Raw genomic sequence first — 14,378 nt, 5'->3', positions numbered from 1 at the left:
TAACTCTAGTTTAAACCCCCACACGCAGCACTAGTAAACCTTCCCGCTAGGATATTAGTCATCCTCCAGTTCAGGTGCACGTCAAGCTCTCTCTTCTTTACAGGTCCCACCTTCCCTGGAAGAGAGCCCAATGATCCAAAAATCTGACGCCCTCACTCCTACAGCAACTCCTTAGCCATGTGCTAATCTTCCTATTCATGGCCTCACTAGCACATGGCACAGGTAGCAATCCAGAGATCCAAACCCTGGAGATGCTGCCCTTTAACTTAGCACCTAACTCCCCAAACTCACTTTGCAAAACCTCGTCACTGGGATGGGAGGAGGAGAAGACGGCGGCCTGATGCAGCTTGCACGGCCACTCCGGTGAATGATATCTGTAATTTGTCAAGCAGGGTGCCGTGCACAATCCTGGTTTGATGGAGGCAGACGTGAGAGAACCGAGGAACATCTGGAGAAACTTCTGAAATGCCTTTTTCACTGCCGCTGCTACTGTGTGATCCGAAATCTCTGGAGGGGAAGGTCCCGAGTCCTCAGCTTTGCTTGTTGCTTGGTGGCTGGGACGGGGTTGAAGCGCTCGGCAGAGATGGTGCTCGGTGTCAAAGGGCTGGTCGGAGGCTCGAAGTTTTCAGATGGACTCAGAGTCGGCTGTGGTCGGGTGCTTCCAATGCATCGACAGTTGTCGGTGCCTGGACGTTTATGGCAGGAAGAGTTTCTCCTTCTGCCACCTGCTATCGGGTGTTGATCGGAACTTTGAGACTTTTTTTTACTGTGCCCATGGTCTGCTCTTTATCAAATTATGGTATTGCTTTGCACTGCTGTAACTATATGTTATAATTATGTGGTCTTGTCAGTGTTAGTCTTTGGTTTGTCCTTTTTTTTGTGATATCACTCTGGAGGAACATTGTATCATTTCTTAATGCATGCATTTCTAAATGACAATAAACCAGGACTAAGTGTTCTCATAATCTAATCTAATCCTTCTTCCCGATGTCATTGGTACCTACATGGACCACAACCCCTGGCTGCACACCCTCCTACTTAAGAATGTTGAGGACTTGATCCAAGATGTCCCAGACCTTGGCACCATTTTTTTTTAAGATTATGAGGACACTCAGACTTTTGGGATTTGTGCTCTCGTGTACAGAATCTCCTTTGTTCCCTTAACTAACAAATCCCCGAATGTTTAGTCATTTCCAAAAATGCTACCTAGCCTGCTGAGCTCCTCCAGCATTGCATGCATGTTGCTTGGATTTCCAGCATCTCGTGTTTATAACAAATCCCCCATCACCACAGCTTGCCTCTTCTTCTGCCCCCCCCTTCCCTTCTAACTCACAGAGCCAGAAACCTGACTGCTGTGACTTCCTCTGCTAGTTCACCCCGCCCCCCAAACAGTATCCAAAGTGGTATACCTGTTGCTGAGGGGAATAGTCACAGAAGTACTCTGCACTGGCTGTTCACCCTCATTTTCCTTCCTGTCACCCAGTCTCCTGTGTCCTGCACCTCGGGTGCAACTACCTCTCTACATATCCTATCTATCAATCCCTCAGCCTCCCAAAAGATCCAAAGTCCATCCAGATCCTGCTTCTTAACACAGAATGTTAGATAGTTTGAATCTTCTTAAATTCAATCCGTTTGTCTCCACATTTCTATCCACATTAGCCCTACTTAAGCGGAATATTGGCTGTTGCTACCTTTTCCAATTTCCGAGCCTCTTTGTGTTGGACAAGAAAGAAAGAATACCAGATGATCTTCAAATACAGTGTGCTCTTCTCTTGATCCAAATTCCAGATTGGGTAACAAAACCCATCTCTGAGCAGTTGTATGTTGAATTAACAAGAACAATGGAGGAATAACTGATCTTGCCACAAAACGACTGTGCAGAAGCTGGGGTTCAATAGAATCATATCAAGACCTTTGAATACAGAAAGAAATCTCTGAACACTATCGTGCACTGTGGAAAAGGTCTAGATTTTTTTAATTGCCTTTCAAACATCATATTTAGAGGAACCCGCTTTCAGTGCAGTCGCTCAACTTCTTTCAAAGCAACGAAACAGACTGCAAATTACTGAACATGGGAATCAGAGACTCCACCTGAGTGATGTTCAGCCAGATGTAGAGAAGCTGATATCACTGCACCAAGCCCTTCCATCCCATTGAAAGGCAAAAAAGCAATGAAGTTGGACTACTAATGTACAATACGCTCTAAAATTGTTGAAAATTGTTTTACTGTAATTAAATTTGTAGATTTAAATACTGTCAGCAACTATTTGTCACTGCCTTGAATTTGCAGTTCCTATGTTCTTTCACCATGCATCATAAATAAAAATTCTTTATGGTTTTTATATAATGGCTGGAAAGGAAGGAGGGTGCTGGGGATGTAGTGTGACAGTCAAGAAGACAGAAGCCCACAAAAATTTGGGAACCACTGATCTGTACTGAGCATGTTCAGTTAGAATTCTACCTTTTCTTCAGTACTTATTGGGAAAAGATGTGTTTATGGAATTTGACACTGGTTCTACAGCGACTGGTGATATGAACACAAGCAAATTTGGTCAGATAGTACACCGAACTTTAAGTTGAATATCATTCACACCTACATAAGGAGAGAAAATCAAGCTGAAAGGGATAATATGAAATTCTGGTGTAAAACGTCTTCTTTCCATTGTTCCTGGAGGAAAAAAAGAATTCTTAATTTGACAGACCAGAACTGGCTTTCAAAAGTGAAGTTATATTGGAGCAAGATAAGGAGCATGAAGAAATTACCCCCAAGAGCTCAGGATGAATTTGGGTTACAAAAACAAGATTCATCCAAAAGAGAATGCCACATTAATGCTCTTCAAAGTATGACCCGTACCTTGCAGCATAAAAGGAAATATTGATGACGAGTTGAAAAGAACACAAACAAATATCATTGAACTGGTTAAGTCTTCTAAGAGATGGCACCATTAGGATCTTCAGTACATTCACAACTCGACGTCATACTCACCAACAGTGCTACCACTTCAGAGTAGGTGATTGTACAAGACTTCACAAGATTATAGGGGGAAATGTCACAGTTGCATTGCACAAGCTGCATTTGTGGTGTGCTTAGATGGTAATCGTGTATGTCATAATCTAGATCTTAGACATTAGTTCAATCATATGAGAATATGGCAGGACCAGAAGCTTCCCCACCCTTTAATAAAGGCTAGATCAACATCTTGTGGTAATTATTCAGCAGCTTCTAATTATTCACATGAAAATGTTGGTTTTAACATTGGATTATTTTATGTATGTAATAAATAGTTGTAAGAGAATTTGAAGAATGTGGGAATGTTGTGCTGTAAACCTCCCTGCTAGATTACACCCATTAAAATAGATTCTTGAATTGAGTTCCATTTATTTAAATATTAAGTCATGGAAGTGGTTTGCAGTTGCTGTTGGGATATATGATAATATGGTGCAGATATTACCTGCCATAAGCATTGTAGGCATTATTCACCATTATTGATGTGAGGCTGCTAAAAGTACATACTGCCTAACATAAACCAATCATGTAAACTTTAAATTCAAAGTGAAACTTATTATCAGAGTACATACAAGTCACCACATACAACCCCGAGATTGCTTTTCAGCGGGCATACTTAGCAAACCTATAAAAGAGTAACTGTAAACTATAAACATCAGGAATTGTTAACTGTAAACAAACTGCAAATGCTGATATAAATAAATAGCTATAAATGTCGAGCATGAAATACTGTAACAGAGTCCTTAAATGAGTGTAGCTATCCCCTTTTGTTCAAGAGACTGATGGCTGAGGGCTAATAACTATTTTTGAATCTAGAGTTGTGAGTCTGGAGACACTTGAACCTTCTACCTGACGGCAGCGGTGAAAAAAAAGAGTACGGCCTTGATGATGGATGCTGCTTTTCTACAGCAACATTTCACATAGATGTGCTCAATGCTTGGGAGGGTTTTACGAATATATAACCATTATAGGAATTTCTGCTCAAAGGCACTGGTGTCTCTATACCAGGCCGTAATGAAGCCAGTCAGCACACTTTTCACCCACATCTATAGAGGTTTGCCAAGGATTTCGATGACATGCCGAACCTCCACAGACTCCTGAGGAAGTAGAGGCGCTGTCATGCTTTCTTCGCAATAATATTTATATGATGGGTCCAGGACAGGTCTTCTGGGAAAGTAATTTAAAGTTACTCCCCTTTCCACCTCTGATGATTACTGGCTCATGGACTTCTGGTTTCCCTCTCCTGAAGCCTACAATCAGTTCTTTGATCTTACTGACATTGAGTGAGAGGTTGTTGTTATTCCATCATTCAGTCAAGTTTTAAATTTCCCTCCAGTATGCTGATTCATCAGCCCCTTTGATACAGCCCACAATAGTGGTGCCATCAGCAAACTTGCATATGGTGTTAGAGGGGCACCTAGCCACACAGTCATAGGCGTAAAGCAAGTTGAACAGGGGGCTAAATACACATCACTGTAGTGCTCCTGTACTGATGGAGATTGTGGAGAGATGGTTTTGCCAATTTGAACAGACTGGGGTCTACAGGTGAGGAACTCCAGGATCTAATTGCACAAGGGGGTTATTGAGGCCTGGGTCTTGGAGTTTACTGATTAGTTTTGAGGGGATGATGGTGTTAAATGCTGAACTATAATCGATAAAGAGCATCCAGATATATGCATCTTTGCTGTCTAGATGTTCCAGGGTTGTGTGAAGAGCCAACGAGATAGCATCTGCTGTAGACCTATTGCTTCCATAGGCAAATTAGAGTGGATTCAAGTCACCATTGAGCTAGGAGCCTCAACATTAGCCTCCCAAAACACTTCATTACTGTGGATACAAGTGCTACAGGGCGATAGTCATTTAGACAGGTTACCACACTCTCATTAAATTACGGTTCAACTTATAGAAGCTTTATTCCCACAATTACGCTCTCTCCAACAAAAAAAAATGTCGTCCTTTACCTTCCATTAGAGTGCTATATTGTGAAAAGGAGATTTGCCTTTCTTTATTTATTCAGTTTTCAGGATGTGGACATCACTGGCATAGCTGGCATTTATTGTCCATTCCTAAGTTCATCAGGAAGTGCTGGTGAGCAGCCTTCTTGGTCCACAGTAGCCCCTGTAATGAAGGTGATGCCACAGTGCTTTTGGGTGGGGAAAGGCTAAGATTCAGACCCAGAGCATTTTAGTGTAAATGAGATAAACATCTGATGGTGGCCTTCCATTGTGCCTCCTGCCTTTGGATTTCATGGTGAAAGAGGTTGAGTTTGGGAGGTTGAGTTAAGGTAGGCTTGGTGAGTAAGTGCCTCAGCAGTTGATGGAATCCCAATCATTTGGAATGCTTTATCCTGGGTGTTGTCAAGCTTCTTGGCAGTTATTAGTGATGTACTCTTCCTGGCAAGCAGAAAGTATTCCATCACACTTGTCTACTTGTTCCTTGTAGGCTTTGGGGTGTTAGGATGCAAATCACATGCACCATGATAACCAGACTCAGACTTGCTCTGTAGCCATTGCTTTGTGGTTGGTCAGTTTGAGTTTCTGGTCAGTGGTGATCCCCAGGTTGATGTTGAAGAATTTATAATGATAATAACAAGATGATTAGACTCTTTCTTGCTGAAAATGGTTATACCTAGTATTCAGCTATGCAAGTCTTAACTGCCATTTATCAGCTCATGTCTAAATGATTACCAAGTCTTGCTGTACATAGTCGTTAGCTGAGTTACAACCAGAATCAAAACTGCAATCATTACTGAACAATCAAAACGTGAATCTTATGTTGGAAAGTTGGATACTGATGAAGCAACTGTTGATGGGTGGACCTAGGACACTGCCCAGAGGAGCTCTTGCAGTGACAGCCGAAGGCCAAGATCATTAGTAAACAACATCCACAACTATGTTTCTCTGTATGACTTCTTGAATGCCCATCAACTTAGTTGATGTCACACTCTGCCAAATGCCAGTCACTGTTCATCTCACCTCTGGAATCCATTTTTTTTTTGAATTTTTTTTGAGAAGGTCTGGGTCTGGACTGAACGGTCACAGTGCAATACAAACTGGGTGTCAATGGGCAGATTTTTGGTGAGGAAGTGCTACAAAATCATATGGGAACAAGCCTTTCAACGTACTGCTGACCATCAAGCATCAATTCACAATGATCTGTTTGATTACTGAAATATCTTCTAACAATTGTTACTGATTAAGGTAGTTTCACTGGGTTGGAACTATCCTGTGTTTTTTGTAAACAGGTCATTATTCAGTTTTCAGGATGTGGACATCACTGGCATAGCCAGCATTTATCGTCCATTCCTAATTTCATCAGGAAGTGCTGGCGAGCAGCATTCCATATTGTCAGGCAGATGCCAGCATTGCAAATGAATTGGAACAACTTAGCTTAAACATAACTAGTTCCAGAGTTCGGGCTTAGCTTGTTTTTTCTTAAAGTGCAAGACACATTCCAGCTATAAACTTAAAATACTTGCTGAGGTATTGCAGCATCACATTTCTCAGCCACATCTCAATCAGTTTCATATCATATTATGCTGTATTAGCTATTACATCGAAGTAAAAAGCTGACGCTGCTGGCTGAAGTGGACTGTTGGTTTCACAATTTATAGAGACTCCTTCATAATGGACTATACGATGAGATTTATTTTGCAGCTGACGAAGTCACGTATGTATATATCATAGCTTAAAAATTTGGTGTGGTAGGTAAAGGAATTCAATTTAAAACCTAACTCAATTTAAAGACTGAGACAAGATGACTAACAGTGGCATTCATAAAACTATTCTTCTTCTCCTTTTAAATATAATTTTATTACTAATGTGTGCATGAATAGATAATGTGCTTTTGGGCCAACTGAGCAACCTGCGCTTTTGCTGTCTCGAAGGGAATTCGGCGGGGTTGAGAACAGAGTGCACGGCCTAATGATAGGGTGTGAACCCTCGATCAGCTCCAATTTTTGACCAACTTGCCAATTAAAGAGGCGAGCAAAATTGCAATCGAAGATGAGAAGGTGTACAGCGTCGTCTGCCTGCATTTGACAAGTCTTGCTCATGCTGCTAGAGATGTGCAGGAATCCTGGGTCTTGGGCAAGGTTTGATCGACGTGGTTTGTGGATTGGACTCTGCAGTTCATGTTGTATGTGTTTCCTGTTACTCCATCTTTTAAACTGATCAGGATGGACTGGCTCTGTGACCTGCAGTCAACGAATGCAACAGCGCTAAATTTAACTGAACTAAACTGAATATTCCGATACTATTTCAACGACTCTGCAGTTTGATGTTTAATATTGCGTGTGTTATTCACTCTTTTTTTGCCACTTGCATGATTTGTTTTTTCGTGCATTGCGTGCTTGATGCTTTCTCTGAATGAGTTCCATGGTGTTTCTTTGTTTTGTGGCGGTTTTCAGGAAGACAAATCTCAGGGTTGTATACTGCATACATACTTTGATAATAAAGGTTCTCTGAACTTTGAATTGCTTCCTTAATGTACTCGTTGTAGAGTTTGGTGAATTTGTTCTGCACCCTCCTCTGTCTGAGACATCTATTCAGAGGTCCTGTATATTTGCAGATATAGCAAATGGTATGTAATGCAAATTTTGACATCAAACACACAAAATGCACTTGCATGCCCTAGGTCTGTAAATGATCCAGATGTTTCACATTCAATCTGACCTTCAAGGAAAGTGAGGCCTGCTTTTCTGTCACATAAAGGAGACCATCTTTATTTGGTCTATGCCATTCAGTATGGCACATTCAACCCCTGAGGATTATGTTCTGCCTATGCTTTGCTCCCACTGTACTCACACTCCCAACCAATTGCTGCTGACATTGCTAAAGCTCCTGACTATTTCTCTATTAAGTTAACTTCAGCCCTGACCCAACTTCCCTAATTTCCCATACTGAACTCAAGTCTTGATTGACCCCATTCTCTCCATTCAAGCTCCCAGCTACTCAAATATTCAAAGTCTTACTCTGCCTGCCTAAGTGCCGATTTCCACATATGCCTTAGGCCTCAGATGCAGATGTTGGCATGCCATTCTATGTGACAAGACGGCTTACATTTTCAGCCAACAACTTACATGCATCTCTAAATAAGTAAATAAATAAATGACTAATGTAAATTCACACCCATAGTCACACAAATACTATTTGGTACAGGCATCTTGCTCAATTTTCTATCAATCCAATGATGGATAATTGTAGTGCTCTCCACCATCGCTCATCTATGGTCAGCCAACACCGCACAGTCCCAAAGCAGTTTAGGAGCTGCTAAATCCACTGGCTAAATTGACCTGAACTATCAGTACTTGTTTGATGTGTATGCTGTTCAAAATACATTAACAAATCCCATGGGATTAAAGAAGCAGTTACTGCAAGAATACAAAAGCCTAAAATAAATGTTGTTTTTCTGCATTTTAAAGTCATTGAAAGTGTGTTTCAGGTCACCTTAATGCCAAATGTAAAAATTGCATACAGTATGAGATCTGCAGGTATCCTTGCGTTATGCAGCAGTGTGTCAGTTTCAGAGTTGTGTACTCTATTGATCATTTGCAAGTTTTTGCAGATGACAGTAGTTATCCATGCAGGTGCACTCTCTGCAGCTGGCTCCAATAGCCAAAGCATAATAATAACAGCATATCTCCAGCTACAAGGGAATGGATGCTGCAGTAGGGGAGTGGTATGCTAGGGGATATAGGAAACACACTTCATGGAAGGAGGCCAGAGACATACTACAAACTTATAGCGAAGCACCCCTGGCAGCAAATTGCTGGAAGATGGGTTCAAGGACTAACATGGCTAGGGTACGGTCATTAAACGGCGGGAGGAGAGAGAGCAGCGCGCCGCGTGTGCGCAGCCCTCCGGTAAAAAATGATATCGTATCCATTAAATAGGGGCCGTGGACAATTGTGATTTAATGGACACAGACATGAAAGCACAGGGGAACATCTGGAGAAATTTCTGAAACGTCAGTTCGCTGCTGTTGTTACTGCACGATTGGGAATCTTTCGGAGGGAAGGCCTCAAAATCCCTGGCTTTGCCTGCTGTTGGCGACCGAGATTGAGGTCGAATCGTTCGGACAGAGATGGCGCTCAGTACTCGGTGTCGGAGAGCTGATTGGAGTTGGACTGTGGTCGGGCATGGCAAGGAGAGTTTTTCTTCCTTCTCCCATCTGCATGAGATGTGGGACATTTGAGAGACTTTGAACTTTTTACTGTACTCATGGACTTCTTCATCAAGTTATGGTATTGTTGCACTGTTGTAAGTATATGTTATAATTATGTAGTTTTGTTAAGTTTTTTCAGTCTTGGTCTGTCCTGTGTTTTGTGATATCATACCGGAGGAAATATTGTATCATTTCTTAATGCATGCATTACTAAATGACAATAAAAGAGGACTGCGTGTCTTCATAATCTAATCTAATCATTAATAACTGTACTGTCCCCTCCGTCTGCATTTATTTGCCCTTTAACTCAATTAAGATTCTTCATATGTTTGAGATTTGGGTGACCTCTTCAATCCAGCAGTGAACAATAAGAAAACATGGAAAAGGTCACCGCTGGAATAGCCAAATACTAGGAAGCATGGAGTAAACATATTCTTGACTTTCATGGACATAGCAATTCAGGGATTTGTGAAAGTCTAATTGATATTGCAGCCGGCACTGATCTCAAAGAATGTAGTTCGAATTTTAACCCTTTAAATAATAGTTTTGAGAGGAAAAAACAGTTATAAATACTTGTTTTGGGGTTTAAAATCATGCTGGAGACAAATTGTATGTGTTCACATTGCTGGTGATGCTGTCTGGGACAGTCACGTTGAAAATATCCTCTGAAAATGGTAGGAAATGAATCTCCCCATGAATGAAAGCTACCTAGAATTGAGCACAATTCCATTTTCAGCCAATTTTCAACTAAGCATTTTTCATTTGACTTGCACAAAGGAATTGAAGTCAAAAACGGCAAGCGACAAGTATGAGGGGAAAAAATTACAAATGATGATCCCAGGTATACAAGGTGGCATTTCATATTCTGAAGACAACAGAAACATTTGTAAATGTATTGATCAGTGAAGAATTAGTAGACTTCACACACATCTGCCCACACTGGTGAAATGGGCAGGTGTGATATTAACAACCCAACACAAAGAACACAGTGAAGCAGCTTGAGAGGAAACAGAGCCATGCAGCATGAAACATGCCCACTGGCACACTGAGTTAGCGCCAATCAATATCCATTTACCTAATTAACTCATTAACCCCACATCCTCCCTACATTCTCTTCAGCTCTACCCAGATTCTGCCACTCACCTGAACTAAGGGCATTTTTACTCCAACCATTTAACCTATCCAATCCACACTCCTGAGATGTGGGAGAAAACCAATACACCCAGAGGAGACACACCCCATCACAGAGGGAATGCACAAATTCCATACTGAAAATACAAGAGGGCAGGATTGAATCTAAGTCACTGGAGCTGGTAAATAGCAGCTCTGTTAGTCGTGCCACAAGCCACTCATGAGAACATGCAATATAAAAAGTGTCACAATTTTACAAAAGCTAGTTGTAAGAGCAGAAGTATGGGGTTTGGAAGAGGAGGAACAAATAAAAATATTTGAAACTGTTGGATAAATTATAAAAAGTGTTAGATATTTAAGGGGGGGGGGTTTGAAAGATTTAAGGAGGAAGAGTTCCACTAAAGGGTAGGAGGCTGCAAATTCAAGATAACCTAAAATATGTACACAGATGTTACCACAAACAAGAGAAAATCTGCAGATGCTGGAAATCAAAGTAATACACGCAAAATGCTGGAGGAACTCAACAGGCCAGACAAGCATCTATAGAAAAAGAGTAAACAGTCAATGTTTCAGATCGAAACCCTTCACTTTATCAGGACTGGAAAGCTTGGGTTATAAGGAGAAGCTGCATAAACTAGGACCTTAACCCCTGGAGCACAGGAAGGTAAGGGGTGGCCTTATAGGAGTATATAAAATCACAAGGGGCAAAGACAAGGTGAACAGCCAAAATTTTTTCTGCAAGTTAGGGAGACCTAACTTAACCTAGAGGATATGGATTTAAAGTGAGAGAGAGAGAGAGAGAGAGAGAGAAGATTAAAACGGACCCACAAGGCAACTTATTCTTTTTTGGTGGGTATATGGAACAAGTGGCTGGAGGAAATAGTTTGGGGGGGGGTAGAATTACAATGTTTAAAAAGGCATTTGGATGATTACATAGATATAAAAAGTCCAGAGTTATATGGGCCAAATGCGGACTGGTTTGGATGGGAACCTTGGTCAGCACGTGCAAGTCAGGCCAAAGGGCCTGTTTCCATGCTCTACAACTCTATAACCAACGAGGATATACTTTGTTTAAATGATTTACGATACACTTTGTGAAACGACGTTGACAGCAGATTCATTGGTAATCTCTTAAAAGTGATTTGGAAATACGATTGAAAAGGAAATCATTGCATGTATGATTAAAGAGCTATCACAGATGAAATGGGCCAAATAGCCTCATGATTTCCAATGGAGACAATGTCAACATCAAACATTCCCAAGGTCAAAGGCATATTCAAGGAGAGTAAAGCACCCACTCTTCTATCCTAACCACAGAAAAACAAACCTATTTGCCTAACGGCAGTTTTGGAGCCAAAATGCAAGACAAACTAGCCTGATACTGGCCACAATCAATTTTTTAGGATCCCAGTTTACAGGAATCACAGAGACTGTATACCAACATTTACATTGAATTAAAACCCAAGTTCCATGGGGCAATAAAACCACAAAGCAATACCCCATTCTAATGCACTTTAAAAAGAAACCTAGAGGACAAGTTATAAGCATCTTGTCTTATTCACAGAGAACAGCTGAGCAAACTGGCAAACCTACTGCTGCACTAAATTCAACACGGCCTTTTCACTGGCAGCACTGAAATATCAAAAGCAGCTTAGTCCTGACAGATATTCAAATGAGAAGATGCTCTGTGTTGAGCCGGTTGGGTTCTCCGCACAAAGAGCTGCAGCACCTGCACTTGGACCTGAAATCCAAGGATACCTGAGCTTCTCCATGAAAGCACTGCACAGTAAATTAAGCAAACAGCTTTTCATCATGCCTATAATTCAGGTATTTCATTACAGCTCAAATCCCCCCAGCTATAAGCAAATATTCAAATACACTGCAATTAAGTGATACCACATTGAGCATTTAATTAACAGTAGCATGGGAATTCAGTCAAGCATTAAATTGGTCAAAAAGAGGAGATAGCTTTTAGTATATAAATAGACACTCACTGTGCAAGTTCCAGGCTAAACAATGTTCCGATTCCTGTCTGGTGTCACTTTCTGAACCTGTCGTTTCAAAGTCCTGTGAAGACCCCCGTGTATTCCTGTTAAAAAGCCTTATGGCCAAGTTCTCAAGTTTTTGAAAAGCAGAGGACATCTTTGACCCTTTGCGATCAGCAGCTCGTTGACAGGTCACCTCTGAACATTGATTCATGATTTTAAAACATAGATCCGCAGGTTTCTTCTTTCTTTGTCTTGTATCATCAACAGTCACAACAGAGAAAAACGGAGCTGATTTTAACAGCAAGACTCAAACAACATGCTGGCTTCACTCAGCAAATGGAACTAATGCACAGGCTAGCCAAGCAGTCTGCAGTAAACTGCACACCTTCCTGGTGATACACATTAAAGAGCAGCAGTCCACAGCAGCGCTGATACTGATATACACTGCTTCCAGCTGGTTGCTTAAAAGACAGTAAGAACACAAAAAAAAACTTCCTTCTGGCTTCAGGCCAATGATGTGGTAAGTTTGGGCATACTGCTCACAGTAAACCTTTGGAAATTCAGGCAGAACACGTTCAGAGCAGTGCTTCTACCGTCTGCTTCGCACAATTACTAAAGCAACTGTGAGGCGGCAGACAGCAAAGCTTGTAATACGAGTCGGAAGGCACACTTTGTAAAGATTAGCAAACATGTCAATCTACATTTGGTACACACCTTTCAAACATACTTAGTCATACTTTGACGCATCTACTAACACTAACAAGCCCTCCCCTTTTCAAACACCAACCTCCTTAAGTATATATTAGTCAGCCAGAGACTGGGTGGTAGTGCAGTAAAGAAAATTAGCAAGGGGATTGAAAAAAACATTTGGAGTTTCTATCACTGTAAACAACCAGAACAAAAGCGACCAACTTTCTCAGTAACAGCAGCTGTTCAATTTCATTATGAAACAAGATCACTTTGATTTAATATTTCACTGATATATGTAATGAAACAGCCACAAGAACCATTTATCACCCCTAATGGGCAGACTAAAATTCAGAAGGCAATGATAATGAGGATGACTAATTTTTAATTTTGTACACAGGCATCTATTTTGGGCAAGCAGTGTAATGTAATGTTACACTAGATACTGTAACAGAAGTTTCATGGATTACTTGCTCTGTTTCATAATTCCTCTGAACCACAGGTTGAGGGCAGCATCTGTGAATAGATCAGACCATGGAGAGGACACAGAGGGAGGGGGTGGGCAATGAGGATTAGGAACAAGTCTTATCACAAAGTACAGCAAAAGCAAAACCAAGAGAGCAGAAACGGGTACAGAACACAGAGAGAATAAAAGTGATTTGCCACAGTTTAATTGTGCATGTCTCAATAGTCTGGAACCCAACACTGACATTATATTTATTTATTCATTCACTTTTTCCTCAGACCTCGGCAGAGCAAGCTCTTATTGTCCAAGCTGAACTATCCTTGAGAGCTTGGGTGTTAATGGCTTGCCTTCAAAGCTGGAGTTGCTTTGGTGAGCTTGGGGAGCTATTGGGCAAAGGAATGCGAGGATTTAGACCCAGCAATAATAAAGGGCCAGCTTTACATTTCCAAATTAGGATGATGTGTAACTTGAAAGGAAACTTACAGGTATTGATATTCCAATGTACCTGCTTCTCTCATCCTTGGTGGTGGAGGTCACAGATTTAGTAAGTGCTATAGGAATAGCTTAACTGGTAATGTATACAATACTTCATGCTACTCAGTCAGGTGATTATTGTTACTATAAATGCTGAAACTGATAACTATTACAGGAATTCTCATTTACATCTGTCTACTATCATGCCTTATTATAGAGTGGTGGGGAAAAAAGGTCTCTTTAAAAAATCTGCACAGCAAATAAGGGCCAAAGGATTCTACAGTCTCATTAATATTTCTCATAACATGACAGAAGGAAATAACTTATTGGATGAGTGAAGGCAACCAGATATTTTAAATGGAATCTGTTTCCCCATATCTTTCTTTCTTACTTATGATGACAGAACATAGTAATTTCTTCTACATGATCCATGCTGGCTTCTAGCAAACTGATTCCTTAA

At 41.0% G+C, this 14,378-nt stretch overlaps 1 protein-coding gene across 3 annotated transcripts in view; it reads right to left on the bottom strand.

Moving 5' to 3' along the window:
- Positions 1–14,378, bottom strand: part of LOC134339491 (cAMP-dependent protein kinase catalytic subunit alpha-like) — a 219,536-nt gene that overhangs the window by 172,480 nt on the left and 32,678 nt on the right. Inside the window, exon 1 of one of the 3 annotated variants that reach the window (XM_063036046.1) lies at positions 12,298–12,892. The exons of the other annotated variants lie outside the window; for them this stretch is intronic. Within the exon in view, the coding sequence (XP_062892116.1) occupies positions 12,298–12,502 (205 nt within the window). The 5' untranslated portion in view covers positions 12,503–12,892. Of the gene's footprint in view, positions 1–12,297; positions 12,893–14,378 lie in introns of those variants that run through there. 3 annotated transcript variants of the gene reach the window in all.

Source organism: Mobula hypostoma, chromosome 29, assembly GCF_963921235.1.
Source record: "Mobula hypostoma chromosome 29, sMobHyp1.1, whole genome shotgun sequence".
Classification (NCBI taxonomy): Eukaryota; Metazoa; Chordata; class Chondrichthyes; order Myliobatiformes; family Myliobatidae; genus Mobula; species Mobula hypostoma.
The sequence above is the reverse complement of the archived record's forward strand: the minus strand, read 5'-3'. Positions and strand labels throughout refer to the sequence as shown.